Raw genomic sequence first — 18,142 nt, forward strand, 5'->3', positions numbered from 1 at the left:
CAGAGACTGTTAGAGGGCTGGTCGATGCCACACTCCAGCATGTCGTCAACCCGCTGGTCGATGATCTGGCGTTCAGCGGCCGACACACGATACAGATGCTGGCGCAATGGTGTTTGTTAACCGGTGTCGATACGGTGAATGACTGCAGATGCTTGGCCTAAAGCTGGTTAGTCAATGTCAAATGAGGTACGAAAGTACTGGAGGATCTTGGTAATTTCTGTGTGATGCACAGGTGTGAGTTCTGCGTCAACGGTGTGGGTGATGAAGTCTACAGGGTCATCGGTCGCAGCGGGAGGAGTGACAGCACAAATCAGAAGTGATGCCGTATAACCAAAGATGGCAGCCGGGAGAACGCAATCGAAAGCTTCAGAGGTCCCCAGGCACTCACCGCGGAGTAGAAATGATGGCCAGGCAGAGCAAATGGAAGCAGAAAGTTCCAGCGGCGCGCACAAGTGGCCGACAGCGTAAATAGAATAGATGAGTTTGCAGCAGAGTTACGTGACACAGGGACCAGAGCAGTGGAGAAAGGTGCGATGTCGGATGTCAGAGGCAGCAACAACAGAGGAGAATGGTGGTCATCAGGGTCAAAGCATGGCACTGATTGATGAGCGCAGTCGACAAGAGCTTGACTGACTGATAGGAAATTCCATCCAACAATAACGTCATGCAAGGAATGAGATAGGACGACAAATTCGACAATATACATAATGCTTTGAATGACGACCCGGGCTGTGCATGATGCTGAAGGCTGAATGCAATGCGAGGTTGCCATACGCAGAGATGCAGAGGTAAAGGGAGTGGTCACTTTGTTCAGATTGCGGCAAAGCTTCTCACTAATACTAGAAATGGTGGTTCCGGTGTCAAAAAGTGCATGTATGATGGCGCCGTCTACAGACAATTTAATTTCATTCGCAAGAGAAGAATGAGGCCTTGAAATGTTTGACGTAAATGCAGTTCTTGCCTCTGGAACTGAGACTGTTAGTTTTCCTTTCTGGCTGGGCTGGGTCAGCGAACCATTGGAGAAATAGGTTGGCGACGTGGGGAAGGCAAACGGCATGAATCGAAGGGGTGTCGACTGCAAGATGAGTCCGGAGGAAGATTAGACGAGTCATGACAGGGAAGTCGAACAGGCACATAGCTTGAGGCATCCCCACTGTCAGGTAAACAGAAGCTGTGACAGCGGCAGACTCGTACTATGTGGCCCGGAAAACAGCATGAATAACATATTGGCCGGTTTAAAGGTGTTCGCCACGGGTTGACGACAGGGGCTCCAGCAGCCGAGTAAGGGACGGGAATAAGATGTGAAGGTGGTGAAGGTGCTGGTGGCCTGGTAGCCGTCAGGAGCTGGAGGAGCGTATGGCTGGGCGGCAGCGTTAGTGGGTCAGCAACAGGCTGCAGAAGAGGGGCAGGTGGCAGCGACGCGACGACAACTTGCGCCTGGATTACGTGACGAAGCGAAGGAAACAAGGTTGTCGATGGCTCGGGTGTGCTAGTCGCCAGAGCGAGTTGGTGTGCCACTTCCTGATGGATCAACTGCTTTATCTTCAGTATTAAAGCAGAAACGTCGGCAGCGTTGCGGCCAAAATTTAAGGGAAATAGATCCACAGCGACCTGCTGAGCAGCACGTGTTGAGACATACTGCTTGCGCAGCTGTACTGCTGACAGATCTGTATGACCTTGGCAATCGTCCAGGGACTCTTTGCGACAAGCATCTGGAAGGCATGGTCATCGGTGCCTTTCATGACGTGCTTGATCTTATTAGCTTCGCTCATAGACAAGTTGACATGCTTGCAGAGCGAGAGCATGTCTTCAATGTAACTGGTGAAGTTTTCGTCCTTGCGTTGGTGAAGTTCTCGACGACACAAGTGCTGCTCAGCACGAAGCCGGAAAATGGCGGGACAGCTGAAGACCTCTGTTGAAGATGTTATGAAAAGCGACCAGGTGGTAAGATTGGATTCACGATTGAAGAACCATAGGTTTGCCATGTCCGTTAAGTAAAAGATCCCGTTAGTGAGCTAGGAGCGGTCGTCTGTTTATTGTTAATAAAGGTGCGTCATGTTCAAAATTTTCCGTTTCTCAAAAGATGTGGATCGACCTATATTCAATTTTTTTTGTTTCTCGGAGAGCACTGTATATAGGGGTCCACCTATATTCGTGCTCGACCTATTTTCAAGTAAATACGGTAATAGCGATTTCTGGCCAAAAGATGTGTTTTCAGAGTATAGCGGTTCCTTTACTATCTGAGAATGTGCCAAAATGTTTTTATCCTCATCAATGCACTAGAAATGTTCCAAATAGCATTTTTTCACAAGCCAGTTACTCCACACAAACAAGAATGTCCCAATTTCCTGCAGCTCTGCCACGCTTGCGGACTCGCCGCAGTTCACTTGTACACAGCTACAGAAAGCGATGAGGAATACTGCGCGTGACTAATGCTAGCAGTGATAAGAATCATGCACAGTGTGAAAAGAAGGCAGCAATGGGTTTTTACGTCTTTTTTTTTAATAGCTGCTGCAACTTTTTTATACCATTTCAACTAGAGCCCATTTTTCGAGATTTCTCTCGCCGTTCATTTCGCTCGAACCGACGCTCTGCTTTTAGAGACCTTGTTTGGCTTTCCCAGGCTCTTGCAATGTTATCACTCTGCAATTTTTTCCAGAAGTGCTTGTCACAAGCAAAAGCTAAGGCACATGACAGCTGAAAAGTGGCTTGGAAAAAGAATCCAAGGACACCTAAGCACTTGTTAGTTGTGAATGCAGAAGCATTAATGTCCAATTGACCGCCACTGCGTGATCATTCAAGTTTTGCACTGCGAGTAATGTTTTCAAGTTTCGTGATTAAATTGGTACAGTTTTTTTTTTTTTTTTGTTTCTACGTTAGCATGTTGGCTGTACACCGAAACCATTTGGACGATATTGCTGAGAAATCAAGGACGCCACATGCCACCGATGTCCTGCACGACGGGAGACTGAGGAAGCAGCAGCGGCCACCAACGGCGGCATGCACTCGCAGCAGCTAAGCCCAGCGGGGGTGAGGGAGAGAAAGAGAGCTACAGACCATGCACTGGCTTCTGAGAGCAACCGAGAGCAAGACAGTGGCAACCGCATGCAAGCGTCAAGCGACTGCCTTGCTGACGACAACCCGTCTCGCTCCTCAGCATTGTGTTGCCGCATCTGCTCCGTCGAGGCGATGTCCTCTCCTCTCACGCAACACCTGGTGCACTAACACAGCAGCAGGTCTTCCGATTAATCAGCTCTGCTCCGTCAAGGTGCCCTTGTGGCATGGCTTCGCAGCCAATGGGAATTTAGGTGCAGTTTTGCTGCTACAGATGACGGCCTTTTCGCTAAATGGGCCATTTGACATTTTGCAACAAAAAGAAAGCTCGCAGCTATTGCCACAGAACAAAGCCAAAATGAAGAAGAAGGCCAGACATATGCTGCAGGAGAATTACAGTTACCATAGATGCAATCTGAATAAGATAACATACTTCAGTACTTTAGGAACAGTTTTTCTCAGTTGGGGTTTTTTCACAAAGCCTTATGACTGCAAAAACTATCGTTCTTGTATAAGAAAAGGAAGACTTATCAGTAGGGTGCTTACTAGGGGTAGAATATTATACATAATTTATCTGTCAACTCAAATTTTCGGATTCAGCAATTCTTTTATATGAGAATTGAAATTTTGGCCACAAAGTGAAGGTTCAATTCCTTGTGAAGGCAATTATGCAATTTTTTTTTTTCACTAAACACTGCGAAAATTGAACAACACAGCTGCACAGTGGCATGATTTGCACGTTACTAGTAATACATTATGCACAAGAATTCCAACATGTTTTGTCATTTTAGAACGACAGTTTTTGCAACCAACCATAGTGCCTTCAACATTTGAAAATTAGTAAATTTTGGCCACAAAGTGAAGGTTCAATTCCTCGTGAAGGCAAATATGCAATTTTTTTTTTTACTAAACACTGCAAAAATTGAACAACACAGCTGCACAGTGGCATGATTTGCACCTTACTAGTAATACATTATGCGCAAGAATTCCAAAATGTTTTGTCATTTTTTAACGATAGTTTTTGTGACAAACCATAGTGCCTTCAACATTTGAAAATTAGTAACTCTTTCACAAATTCTTCTAGAATAAAATTTGGCACCAGGCCTTATAATATTGCCCTGAACACATCTTCCATTTTTATCAAAATCAAGTTAACGGTACAAAAGTTCACTTTTGTGGGCTGTGTCCCCCCTTAACCAGTGCAATAAATAAGCTCCAGTAAATCGGAAGTGAATTTGTATTTTGTCTAATCTTCTGATGCTGCCATGTCACATGCTACACTCAATTGCTCCCAGCATAGCTGCAACATTGTGCTACTGCCTATTCATATTTCGCCAAATCAGGTACTATGTTAATGTTGATATCTTGCACACATTGCTGCATCTGATAAGCAGCTGTTTACAAAATGCCTGCAACATTGGTCTAAAGTTCTTGTCCACTTGCACTCCAATGAGAGCGCTCCCATTGGGGGCTTTGCCTGTGCCACAAAATTGGCATTTTAACAATGCACTAGGTTTGAAATACTCTTGTTGTATTTTGCATGCTCCTCTAAGATGTACACAAAACTAATGAAGCATGCACTTCATAGCTCTGCTATGTAATCTGATATTAATTCAGAAATTTCTCGGTACTGTGCTTTCCGATAAGATCTTCACATCATATAAGACACTGCATCCTGCCTAAGTCATGAACTGCAGGAAGTCTATACAATGTGGTTGACAACACACATAAAAAAATTGAAATTCACTTTTGTGCATCCCTTTAATGCAGCACAGAAGTCAGTGCAAAAGTCAACAAAACTCATCTCTTACCTAACAGGTAGCAGCCATCCTCTTGTATCTTTTCAGCAGTACATCGTAGTGCAACTGGCAGCTCCATAGAGTCCACATCTACATCATGCTGTACAAATACATTAAGCACAGCTGCTACATGACATCAGTAAAGAAAAGGCATACTGCCTGAATAAAAAGGTCACAATGGCAAGTGAAATAGTTAAAATGAGTCAGCATACGACCACGTGTATATGGCAAGAACTGTGATGGTGACAAGAGTGAGGGTTCAAAGCAGGAGGAAAGAAACTCACCAGAGGCAAGAGGCGCGGGTAAAAGTAGGCCACTGTGCTCGCCACATCCATGCTACACAGCGAGAGCATAGCAAAGCTCCGATCATCAGTGGTCATTTCAGGGCCTGCATGCAAACCACAATATCAAATTAACTCTACAATCTTGACTACTAAACACAGTTGCATAGGATTAGGCAGCTAGAACAAAAACACCCACTAGAACTAATCTTGGTTGCCAGATTTCTTCCTTCCTGCAATCTTGCTTTGCTTTGTGTGGGAGACCATGCACTTTAACTTCAATTTAGCAAAGCAACGTTGTACCACAGCTGCATATTTTAACCCTTTAATACCCAGTGTCGCGAATTCACGACATACCGAATGATTGTCAACCCCACATTATCGCACAGAACTTACAGGCTAGTTTTGGTGTATGTGTGTTCTCCATAGACAGTGCCTTCGGTGAAAATTTTAAATAGCCACTTCGGGACAATAATCTGAATGAGAAAGGAGTGCGCATGGAAACAACTATGCTGTAGTCGAACATGTGCAATTTCCATATTTTTTTCGTTGTCTACTTGTATAGGAGATGAGATTGGCCATAAAGTAAAATTGGTTGTTTTCTTGCACCTCAATGTTTATTCTTACCTGTACAAACCCTCCAGAACATGGTTTTAGGTGTGCAATTTCTGGATTTTCTCTATGTCACGAATTCATGACAGTGGGCATTTGCACCTTCTTTTCTGCTCCCGTGGTTAGGTGCCAATGAACAACTTGATAAGTAAACAAATACAACAGGGACGCGGTTTAGCAACACTGATAAAATGAGGTGCTCGTGTTTCGTCTCTCTTCTTTGTTCGTGTTTTTAGTGCGCGCTGTAAGTAATAATAATGAGGTTAGCAGGCAGACCACTTATATCTACTGTCATGATGCTGGTGGTGCTTCGAATCCTAAGTTTTATGGATTCTGCCGCAAAGCAGCACTCAGTGTATGGCTGTGTGTGGTCGTGTGCTTATTTTTGAGCGTGGGTGCATAACTTGGAGAAATGTTTCAACTAATAGCAAGGTGACGCGCTTGTTTCATATAATGCATGTACAAAATTGCGCTTTCTTTGATGAATCAAGTTGGCTCAGGACACGAATTCCACTGGAAATTGATAGTACTTGTATCGCGAACAAGGCACCGCATGGAAAAAGGGTGCGAAAAGATGACACGGACGGCAAACTGCTCCTGCCAACAAGCATGATGAAACTGCCCTCTTTTAACCATCAAACAGAACATATACAGTTGCCAAAATAAAAGAGGACTAAGAAAGATTGCCAACCAAAAACAAGAATAAGCTGCTTCCAGCTTACAGGACACAACAATACTGATGACAGGAGTCTCAGCGACGATGGTGACAAGAACTATGAGTAAAGACTTCAAGACAAGAAGTGTCAAATAATCCACACGACTAGTGATATGAGATAGACAAGTGTAGTCACTCTAAATGCATGCCTCTTAGCAATAGAAATGATGGAGTGGGCAAAGACACCTTGCACTGAGAAATGTGACATGCTGCAGTGACAAGGATGTGCCTGAGAGTGAGCTTGTAAATGACACGCTGTAGAAGTGAAAACAACCTAACTGCAAACACCACACGGTTTTCTTATGCTCCAAATGCGATGTTCATCTTTGCCTCAAAAAGCACAAGAACTCATTCTTCAATTTCCATCATAATTTAAGCGAGCAAGACCAACTATTTTTAAGGCAAAAAGCATTTCAGAAGACAAAAATTACGCTTTCATTGAGTACAAGCCCACCTACATAAATTTTCAGCATTCGTCGAAGGTGTCGAGAATTAGCGACATACCGATTTTAGAAAGACAGCAGCACTATGAAGTTTTCCAGTGTGTTTTTTTTTATTATGGGGCGAAAGCCTTATGAATTACAAAGTTTAAAACCTTTTGCTCGTGTTTAAATCAATTGGGCATCGGTTAACAAACCCTCTGCATATCACACACAAGAAACAAGTTTTACCTTTTACACACACATATATATATATAAAGTATGTTTCATCATAAGCCCACAGTTGCTTCTAGGGAAGTTGTTAGCAAGACGGTGCTGAACAATGAACCACTCTGCATCTGCTCACCCAGCACAACATAGCGAAGATCCTCCCCCCCCCCCCCCCCCCCCCCAAGTTAGAATTGCTCCATTACAACAAAAGAGAACATTCAGTAACATCTTAGCCTGAGGAAAATAAAGAGTGAAATGATTTGAGCGATTCCTTCTGCTCTATACTCATTTACTGCGACAGCATGCACTGTCATCTTCTCAAAAACATCATCATAGCGATGCAACACAACATCGTCCTCATCTGTAACAGTATCGCATTTAAGGCTTCTGAAACACATGCACAGATACCACTCTCACAGTCTCTGTGACACGCAAAGCCCATCACAATTAACTAGGTGCCAAAGTTGCACTGCATTGGTTAGCCCATCATTTGCAAGTGCACAATGGCACAGGGACATGAGTTTGAATCCAAATAGGTGGACAAAGTTTGTTTTTCTTCACTCTATGCCAAGGGTAAAGCTTAGAATGAGGTGACCCAATTATGACGACATGATAACGATGACTTGATAATCATGGCGTTGGCATAACAGAGAGGATGGACAGACGCAGAAATCCCATTTCAGTAAAATTAGGTGCTGTGTGCTGGCAATGATGGCTGAGCACAGCTGTGTCTGGACAACCATTAGGTTTTCAAGCAGCCTCACAGCTACAAACTCAGAATTTCACACAGGAGACTGTACTTCCCATGTCAGAACAAGCCAGACCTAAACTGCTTCAACAATGCCTTGGAAAGTGATGATCAGGCCCTCTGCACACAACATCCAGGATAAGAGCCAAAGAGTTGCTCTAAGTGGATGTAGTGCCAACCCAATGGATGCCACCCCAATAAGCACCAATGGTGACTCTATTGCCCAGTGCATGTTAGGAAATTATTGTGTGGGCCCATGGCCCCTGCATGGTATTTATGTGTATAAATGCTTTTGTGCAGTATGTATGCAGAGAGATCAGTATGCCCACAATGAAAGTGCACATAGCTGTGCCAGAGACCAAGACTAAGCATGCTTTAGTCTAACCCCCTTATTCAGAAATGCAGCCCATGTTGAAGCCCATGCTTGACTTGATCTAAGTGACGCCTATCGTGAACGTGCCGAAGGAAACGCAGTGAGCGTCTCTGGGCACGTTAACGCCAGGCGTCATCAAAATCAAGTCAAGCATGGGCTTTGACTTAAGTTGCATTTCTGAATATGGGGATAAGCTTGGCTGGCACCAGTGAGGACACTGTCACAGTAACTGCAGCTCTGCTCTTGAACATCATGATCTTTGCAGCCCATAACAGGCACCAATGGATGCACTGAGAACTATTTGGAAAAGATGCCCAACTCTGGCCCCACAGCAACCTTTCTGCAGCAGTGCACCTTGAACCTTACTGAACGATCAAGAGGATGTACGCGAGGTAGTGGTCCCCGACGTGTCATGGGCTGCAGCTTGCCACGTCAAACTCACCGTGAGCATTTTGCTGAGCATCTATGCTATGAGACAGCCACTTTATGTGGCAGACTGTTTCCCATGAATAGTTCTCTGTAAATATTCTTTGGTTGTTTCAGCGTTGCAATCAGAACATAGTGTTGCAAAGCACCAAACAGCAGTTATATGCTGTTACAGCTGTATTGTATTGCGACATACGTTCTTGACAGCAGTGTTTGCTCGAACAATTGTCCTCTTAATATAGTGCATGCAGAAAATGACAATTTTGTCAGGAGCTTTTACTTTCACTTTACCACTAAACTGTGGGTTGAAGGTGAGAACAAGGTCATAAAGACACAGCTATTAAAATAAGGAAAATGCCTTATCTCTTAGCAGAAAGAAAGAAAGAACTAATCTCTTAGCAATCACACTTTCTTGCGCTGTCCGATTCCATGCATAAATGGACATACTCAACATATTTTCTCAAAGCTAAGCGTTTGTTGATTTTAATTAACATAAGTGCCAAAGTGAGGGACGATGTTTGGATTCCAAGCAAATAAAAAATGCAAAATAGCATACAGTAATCCCCTGTCACAACAAAATCGCATTACTCAAAATATCGCTTTATTCGAAATGTCTTCCAGTCCTGACCCAACCGCGTACATTTTAAGCCGCATTACTTGAAGCGCACGAAGAGCTTGACCCACTTAGAGTGAAGCGGTGAGCGAACGCCGCCGCTGAGCGGCGGTGGCCCTTTCGAGCATGCAATGTCAAATTAATACCACCAACAAATTAGTCTCATGCAGGCACAGAACAGGCCACAAAAGTACTAAATCGTGCGTTCACTACTGCTGGTGGATCCTCATCCAGAGGAAAACAGAGCAAAGAGGATGTCATGGTGCTGTTTGGTGCCAACGCAACAGGCAAGCACAAGCTTGCCTTGTTGATACTGGGGAAGGCGGAGAAGCCACGGTGCTTCCGAAATGCAACTATTCCCAAGGAATGCACCTACAGAAGTAACAAGCGAGCATGGATCACTGCTGCTATTTTTGAAGACTATGTGTGCATTCTGGATAGACAGTTCGATGTAAAGAAACGGCAGGTGCTTTTCAAAATTGACAATTGTCCGAGCCATGGGAAGATTGACAATCTCAAGGCGATTCGATGTGGAATGTTTGCCTGCAAACACAACCACGGTACTGCAACCAATGGATCAGGGCTTTATTGAGACCACCCGGAAACTGTACCGCAAGGCTCTTTTGCAGTGCAAGGTCAGAGCATATGATGCCAGCAAGAGGTACAACATTGATTTGCTTGATGCATTTGCTGAACTTTTCATTGAAAGAACTCGCACCTTTGAAGGTCACCAACTGCTTTGCGCATGCTGGCTTTTCCCGTGCTACCATCAGCAACCTTGACGATGACCAGCCTGACAATGACTCGACTTGCAGTGATCTGTACGAGGCTGTTCATAAAATTGCTGGCCAAGAGGTAGAAGGCGACTTCGAGAAATTCGGGTTGGCTGACGCTGCTGCTCTCGTGGTTTCCCCAGCGACGGATGCGGAGCTACTAATTGACACTGATGGTGGCCCCAATGAGGACAAAGAGCCGGAAGGCAAAGAGCCACGTGAAGTGCCAACTATGGTGCAGACGTGGGAGTACCTACACCTGCTGCGAAATTAGGTTGAATACATGGGCAGCGTCCACGGCCTCGTGCAATGCTCGGTCAAATCAGCGCAGGGGTTGCTCGTGCCCAATAAGAACTTGAAAGAGCCAAAGCTCACTACTTTTGCACCTGAATAAAGTTTTGCTTCACTGAATACATTGTATTTTGACTTTTTCGCAGTTGTGGCGCAATTAAAGTTTGTTCGCTTTAGCTTTTCTCAAGTGGTCGCTTATATCAAATTACCGCTTATAACGAATTTTTTCGCTGTTCCGCTGACTTCATTTTAACAAGGGATTACTGAAATTTCTTTATGAAGCAATTCAAAATTATGTGGTCCAAAGCATAAGAAAAATTATGGGTGGCCATGTAGTAAGTTGCTGTTTGCCATCATGTCATTCCTTTACGGTCACTCATTCGTGCTGTCATTTGACACAAGATCCTCCATGCCACTGTGAATTGTGCTCCTACTGCTAATGGCAAGCCAAACAAATAGTCCTAAGTTCCACTGAGGCTATTTATAGTGCCACATTTCCAAGAAGCTCGCCATGACATTGACTCAAACACTGACAGACAATGTTTCAATACAAAGGTGTTTACATCCAAATTTTTTAAAAGCTCTATTTGTGCTGAAAGCAGGGGGGCTGTTAGAGTTGAGAAAATACTGTAGTTTTTACAGAAAATTCCTTGCCGTCCCAGCTTAGCAATGTGTGCTGCTGGATCACTCAACCTCCATAATACCAAATATACATGCAATCAAGCAGGTATGTGTGATCCTGCTTTCACACGCCGTCTGTTTTAGTGAATTTAATATACTAACGATATTTGGCCACAACTTTCATTTTCATGGCCAACAACATTGTGGCGGTGGTCTAACAAAAGCGTAACAAATGAGATGTAGACAGTGTGGCGTGTGTTCCCTGAAGGCTCACACAATGATCCTTACAAGAAACATTGTGGAGGCCATGTGCTGTCATTATGAGATGCTTCACATGTGTATTACTAGCTTGAGTGCATACACCTGTGCGCTTTACAATCTTTGTTATTGTTACTACACAAAATGGCAGACTGACCACATGACTGTTTGTCACTAAAGGTTGTTAAAATATAATTTGAATGCACATCCTAGGTTTAGGTTGCCAACCAACAGGACAGCTGTGTAAAAATGCACAACTACTCGCACAGCCTGCACACAACTATGAACACAGGATTAATGAGCAATGCTTAACAATGGTTTAATAATGCTGTCTCAAAAAAAGAAAAGCGACTTTTTACATCGAGGTTAAACTACGTAGCGTTGCTTTTAGCCTAAACCATAGTCTGAACCCAAGCACTCAACTGACCAAGCAAGAAAAATCCTCCCAAAGGTAAAAGACGCAAAAAAAGCAGTAGTACAGTTCTTACAGATGTGCAGCTCATAAAATGAAGCTCAAAAAATAAAATTAATGAAGATGCACAGTGGTAATGGGGTAAAAAACTACTTGGCCTGGATAAACCATTCAATTTAGAGTTGGTAAGCATGTAAAGATAGTCATTCTAAGTGACCTCACCACATTTGCCTCAACGCCTGATAGACAAAATGAGAGGAGAAGAGGACTGATGTACAGCAGAATCTCGGTAAACAGAAATCACTTAAACAGAATTGCCAGTTAAATGGAACAACAGCATCGAAATTGGTTGGTGTTGTATTTAGATATAGCAAGAACTACACACAACAAAAACCCTCGTTAAATGGTACCACAGAAACAAGCTCTCTCTGTGTGTGTGTGTGTGTGTGTGTGTGTGTGTGTGTGTGTGTGTGTGTGTGTGTGTGTGTGTGTGTGTGTGTGTGTGTGTGTGTGTGTGTGTGTGTGTGTGTGTGTGTGTGTGTGTGTGTGTGTGTGTGTGTGTGTGCACGCGTGTGTGTGTGTGTGTGTGTTTGCAGAAAAAGCCTCGAATCAATTTTTTTTTGCGACACCTGTCTTCTATGCTGAGAGCCATCCTTACAAAGCATGGCAAAGGCTTGAGTGAGCAAAAGTTTTATAGATGTTGCAGTCCGGACATCTTGGTGGCACTGCCACTTGCCCTATTGACGCTCAAAATAAGAACTAACGAACTTTCTGATACCTTACAGTGCACCGTTTGATAATTTGGACTGCACCAGCACAACTTCGTGCTAGTTCAGCCACTGAGTCGAGCAGTAAGGGCGATATCTTTGCTTTGATACACCATCGGTGCCTCCTGTAAACCGAAACCTGCGAGCCTAGTGAATCAAGAAGTCGCCAACTACGGCAAAACCATGGGAAGAACTAGCAGTTACATTCACTTCCTGATGCCCAACATTTCTAGCAGTGTTAAGACTGTGTATGGCATACAGTGTTGCACCCCGGCGCATCTTTATCAGTAAACCGAACTCCTGTTATTTGGGACACATTTATCCGTTCCCTTGTGGTTCCGTTTAAAGAGATTCTACTGTAGTATGTTGTACATTGACAATAAAACAAATTTCAAGCACTCGTGCATTCTAAACAAAGGTATTCAGGCCATTTCATGTGCTAGTAAAGCCGTTGTAAAACTGTGCTGTAAGGCTCCTGTGATGCTCCTGGCAGTATGAGGTTATAGAAAATGAGGAAACCTGTCATACTATTGCAGGCTTTTTTAAAGTTGGTTCAGTGGAATCCTTGGGCTCTGCAGACTTTCTAGAATTATGTGAGCACCAAAACTGTAAATGCTCCATCTTTCTTCACCTATTCTTAAATGTAGTGCAATGCCATTTGTCATTTGCCTGCACAACCCTTTACACAAACATACGCGCAAGGTCCCGCCTACTTTGTGTGTAGCACAGCTGGCATCCCCATCAACAGATACTATCATAAATCACAGTCAGCAAATCTAAGATTTCCAAGTTAACTATGCAGCCTACCTCCGGAAAGGGCATCACTCTTGAGCAGGCAGTTGAGGTACAGGGGCAGTAGCTTCATGCATTCAGGGAGGATAAGCTGACCGGACGAAGAGGGGCTAGCACAGTGCTTCCGGTATGCAGCCAGCATCTGGGCACCTCGACCAATGCAGCCATCACGCACCTGTCGAGGGCTCTGCTCCAATAGCTGCCGAATAGCTGCATTAATGTATGCGCACATAAAAAGAAGCCAGGTCATACAGAAGGTGGTGGCTAGCATGACCACTGCTACATGGCTCTCTGGTCACTCTTCCCAGCCACATGTAACAACAGGCACATTTAAACAACCAGCACAGCGCTAGCATGTAGGCCACCTGAATATTATTTGGGTGCAGAAAACACTAAACTACATACATCTTCATGCACAACAGAAACCGTGATAATTTATTTCAATGTTTCCACTGACACAGTAACAGTCATTTTATGCATACAACTGTTACCTACAACTTTTAAGATTCCACTGCCAACATTTTAACAAAGCCAGAAAAGAGGTTATTTTCTTAGTGCAACCTCATAAAGGTAATGCAGTATACCTTATTGACGAAGATTTAGAAGCAAGAGTCTTACAATTTTTTTAATGTTTTAGTGTCACAGCCAAGTATTGTTGGACTGCACGTCATAAACTTGCTTCCCTCGATTCCAAGCCACAACTCTACTCAAATTACAGACAGCTGGCACAATACTATGTATGGACACGATCTTGAAACAATGTCTGGACATTTCACATAGTGACAAGAAATTCAAACTCTTACAACAACTTCCTGCACTCCAACAAGATGAATGATCAACATTGATTCATATGTTTTTTACGAGATAAGGAGATCCAGAAAATTATTAAATTGCATTTAAACAACAATTATGTTTTATTCCAGACAAAGTTCAACGACAGTTTGAGGTTCAAGAGATTGTTCAAGTTTGAGGAGTATATTCAACCATGTGAAGCATTTTCAGTGTGAATCAGCAGTAAATATCTAAAGCATACTTGATAAATCAATATATGTAGGTGAAGCATCAGCCAGCTCTTATCTTAGGCAATAAAGAAAAGAGGGAGGAACTGTGACACGGTCTGCTCAGAGGTCTAGCAATCAAAGGATCAATACGGTCAACATTAACAAGAGTGAAGCATCCATATCTGCAGTGCCACAGTCCAGGACTTAGTTGAATCATGGATGTTAATGTTAAAATGTCTTTACTGTTTATGTTACTTTACAAACACACATACTTCATTTTTTCTTCTAAGATTCAATGAGAGAGGGCAGCAGCAAATCACGGCAGTTCCCAGTGTTGCCATTTATTTTTACGCACATTCTTCAGAAGCACCAGATATCTGCTGAATATCTGCCAAGAAAAAAAATTTACAAGCAACAAGTTCAATGCAGTATAAGCAAGCATCTTTAAGCAGCACGAGTGTCAATAATTATGCTAGTAATGCCGCAAATGCTATAGAGGAAGTATCAAGCACGACATGTAGGCCTACCTACTAAGAAACCAGCTATGCTTCCCTTCTCGAATAGGGTGCCGGCTATGGAGTGCTGACATTTTTTACACAAATGCTTTCCCGACTGCACACATCACAATGCAAAAGTTGCACATAAGTTTGAAAGACTGCCAGCATCAAGGTGTTCTGTTATTTAGCTGGCAGTCATTTCAGTTGCTTCAACTTTTTCTAAGGGTCATCTAACCAGAACTTGGTGAATTCTGACAGCTATACTACCTATATTTTTGTTTGTGGTCTGCTAAAGATTCATTAAGAAGATTTACATTCCACTAAGAGTACCATTTGGTGCTAAGAATGAAATATGTTATAATCATTTATGTTCCATATCAGTTTTGTGCCTCCATCCACAACAAGCAATCCAACATCAGCAATAAAATTAGCAAACTGCTAAAATGGCAACACAGGTAGTGCCAACATTTTTGTGCCTTGTTTTCTTTTTCATCTTCTTCTTTTTTTTTTTTTTGCACCCATCTCCAAGTTGAAGACCCTTCATTTGTGATATACTCTATATATAGAGAACTCACCTTGTTTGGACAAGACATTGACGATGGTGTCCAGGTCACAGTTTCGATACATGTCAGCCATTTGAGAGCAAGTAGCTAGGGCAAGGTTATGAATGCGGAGCCTGCGCTGGCCTCCAAATGTCGTGTACAGCAGAGCCACCTGTACAAAGGCCCCTTCTTCCTCTGACAGCTTGTCATCATACTTGATCTGCAGCAAAGACGGGCAAGACATTATCACAAGGAGATGAACTAGAGAAGAATAAAAGGGCAATATGAGAGCATGCATGACTGTGCAATGGCACCCAGTTGTTCCTCTAACTTCTAAGTGAGGGAAATTCATGATATGTCAAATTAACATACTGCAAGTACAGCAAGTTCTGCTGAGCACTTTGTATGTATAATGCATGCTTCTTAAAATGTAATTAAGGGGAAAAGTGTCTCAGAAACTCACATTTCCCATTAACAAGATCCAGGTTAATTAAATAAGCAATGAAGTCTTTAATGTTATTTTTAGGGCACATTCTTTTTTAGGAAGTTTTATTTATTTTGGTGGCTCACAGCAGTAAAATATTACGTTCATTTTTTTTTTGTGCATACATTCATATATGAAAATTTTTTCAATAATATTTATTTGTTTATTTTACTTGTTAGTGGAGAGCGCAATTAAATATTTAGAATGCACCAAGAGAAGATGTTTCTGAGAAATTGGCAATTATGAATTGACTATGACAGATATTTGTTCCTTGTACATAAATGTGCCTACTATAACCACTTGTAGATTGCTAGGAAATACACTGTCTTGCACAGAATATAAAAAAGGCTGACAATGTCATTATTTTCTGCACACAACAACGTACATGTATGCAAAGTTTCACTATATGACAAGGAGGATCAACTTTCAGTACCTCAACTGCTATGCACTTGTTGCAGTCCACCGCGGCCAGCTCAACATCTGTGGTGTTAGCCATGTAGTAGTTACCGTAGAAGTCAGTAGGCCGGATGCCTGTGCTTGTGCGCACTCGCATAACAGCATCAAAAGCCGTGGGCTGGGAGATGTCGCGCCGCAGGTCTTCAAGAAACCTGGCCCCTTCGACATCCTCCTAGAAGATAACCATAACCAGTCACCTGGTGCATAAGCACATGCTAACAAGCATTTCCCATTAAACTGAACATTTTACCTCTACAAGTCTTGTAATTGCCTCATGTCATGCAATGGTGCAACCAAAGTAAGTAGCTGAAAGTTGAGCTCCGTAATAAGGAACCAGTGCTGGCCAGGAGGTGCTACCGCAGTTTGAGTCTCCTACTAAAATGTGCTGGCTCCGTCTGATAGGAACGCCACGAAAATGGTACAATATCTTGAACAATGACACATGTGAACCCATATCGACGCTTGATAATATCTGGCTGTAGCAATGTGCATTCCAAGGAGTGCATGTGCTTCTGCGTTCAGGTCAGATGTTGGGCACATGTGTCTCAAGATTAGCGGTGAATGGTTCTGATGTGAAATCACCCATGTCCAACTAAAAACCGTTTTCTCTGCTCACTAGACTGTGTATTACGGTGTTACTGTTGTCACACAAAGTGTCATTGCTCATTGCCTATACCAACACTGAACCAATAACGCCAAGTGAGCTTACCTAAGCAACTTACCAGAAAGAAAACATTGTCTGCTTCTCTGAACAGGAAATTCTGCAATAGCATTCATGCCTACTTGTGCCACAGCATACATACCCCCCCCCCCCCGCCCCTTTTTTTGATACCACAATTTGATTATGAGGCATGGCGTAGTGGACGACTCAGGAAATTTGGACTGCCTGGGGTTCTTTAACGCGCAGCTAAATGTAAATACATGGGTGTTTTCGCATTTCGTCCCCATCGAAATGCGGCCACCATGGCCATAAGCAAATTAATGAAATAGTGTTCATTTGTGAGCTACAGCTCCAACAAAGACATATTCCTGCTTTACTCTTGCCAAAATATTCCCATACCATAATGCAGTGTCTGCAACATCTTTCTTACCAAAACTAGAGTTTTCTATAGTCTATGTCTTTGCTGCTGCTAGTCTTTACGACTTCCTGATATCTCGGGCAACAAGACGGGTGTAGTCGCCAGATGAGGTGCAAACTTGCAGCCCCTTTATATTGACATATCTACCTGTCAACATGTACTAGGGTGCACAAAAATAAAAACCAACAGCTACTATGGACTACAGCAAGTCTATGATGTACCCATCGCATTTCTCATCTATGCAAACTTTGCTTGTGGATCTTGTTTTGTTGGCAAGCTACTGTTAGACCTCTGTCTGTGCCGCCTATCATGCACACAATGCTCCAGTAGCTCCCATCTTTTGTTCTCTTGTAAAATTTACTTTTTATAGAAACTGGGCTCGTCATGCCTCCATTAATAAACAACTGATCCTATGTGCTTCAATGAACGTTCACAGCTGACAACAGCAGTTGCTCAATTGCAATGAAGGCCATTACCACTGACACAGTTGGTATGGCACGAGTCTACTGGAAGGCATCACAACTGTGTGTGCTCGTATAGCCCCACATGCTGGCTTCTTTGAGCCCATGATTCTAGTATGGCCACACAGCTCAATAGATCGAACTCACTCTGCTCATTTCTTTGCAACCCTCTTACTTGTAGTCCTATGGAGATGTTCAAACACAGCATGACGGTTCTGACAGATAGTTGCCCACTTTGCCTCTTCACTAAACAGTATGTTGTAGGTGTTGTTCTCCCCTCAACACAAAATTGTATATTCTTCGATTAACCCTCACCAAAGCTATTTTGTCTATGCGAAGAGCACACACTTAAAAGCTGGCATTTGTTTGCATGCACCAGAAATGCAAAGCATGCTCTTGCCCATTATTTTTCTGTTTGTGGTTGAAAACATGCAAGC

The 18,142-nt window shown here is 43.1% G+C and overlaps 1 protein-coding gene across 6 annotated transcripts in view; it reads right to left on the bottom strand.

The window, feature by feature from the left end:
• The window catches only part of Sec24CD (Secretory 24CD), an 89,930-nt gene that overhangs the window by 12,162 nt on the left and 59,626 nt on the right, over positions 1-18,142 (bottom strand). For all 6 annotated transcript variants that reach the window (XM_070524974.1, XM_070524992.1, XM_070524979.1 and 3 more), the window contains 5 exons: positions 16,143-16,337; positions 15,259-15,445; positions 13,201-13,395; positions 5,138-5,241; positions 4,866-4,953 (listed from right to left, as the gene is read on the bottom strand). In XM_070524974.1, the coding sequence (XP_070381075.1) occupies positions 4,866-4,953; positions 5,138-5,241; positions 13,201-13,395; positions 15,259-15,445; positions 16,143-16,337 (769 nt within the window). The remainder of the gene's footprint in view (positions 1-4,865; positions 4,954-5,137; positions 5,242-13,200; positions 13,396-15,258; positions 15,446-16,142; positions 16,338-18,142) is intronic.

This window comes from Dermacentor albipictus, chromosome 1, assembly GCF_038994185.2.
Source record: "Dermacentor albipictus isolate Rhodes 1998 colony chromosome 1, USDA_Dalb.pri_finalv2, whole genome shotgun sequence".
In the NCBI taxonomy this organism is placed as follows: domain Eukaryota; kingdom Metazoa; phylum Arthropoda; class Arachnida; order Ixodida; family Ixodidae; genus Dermacentor; species Dermacentor albipictus.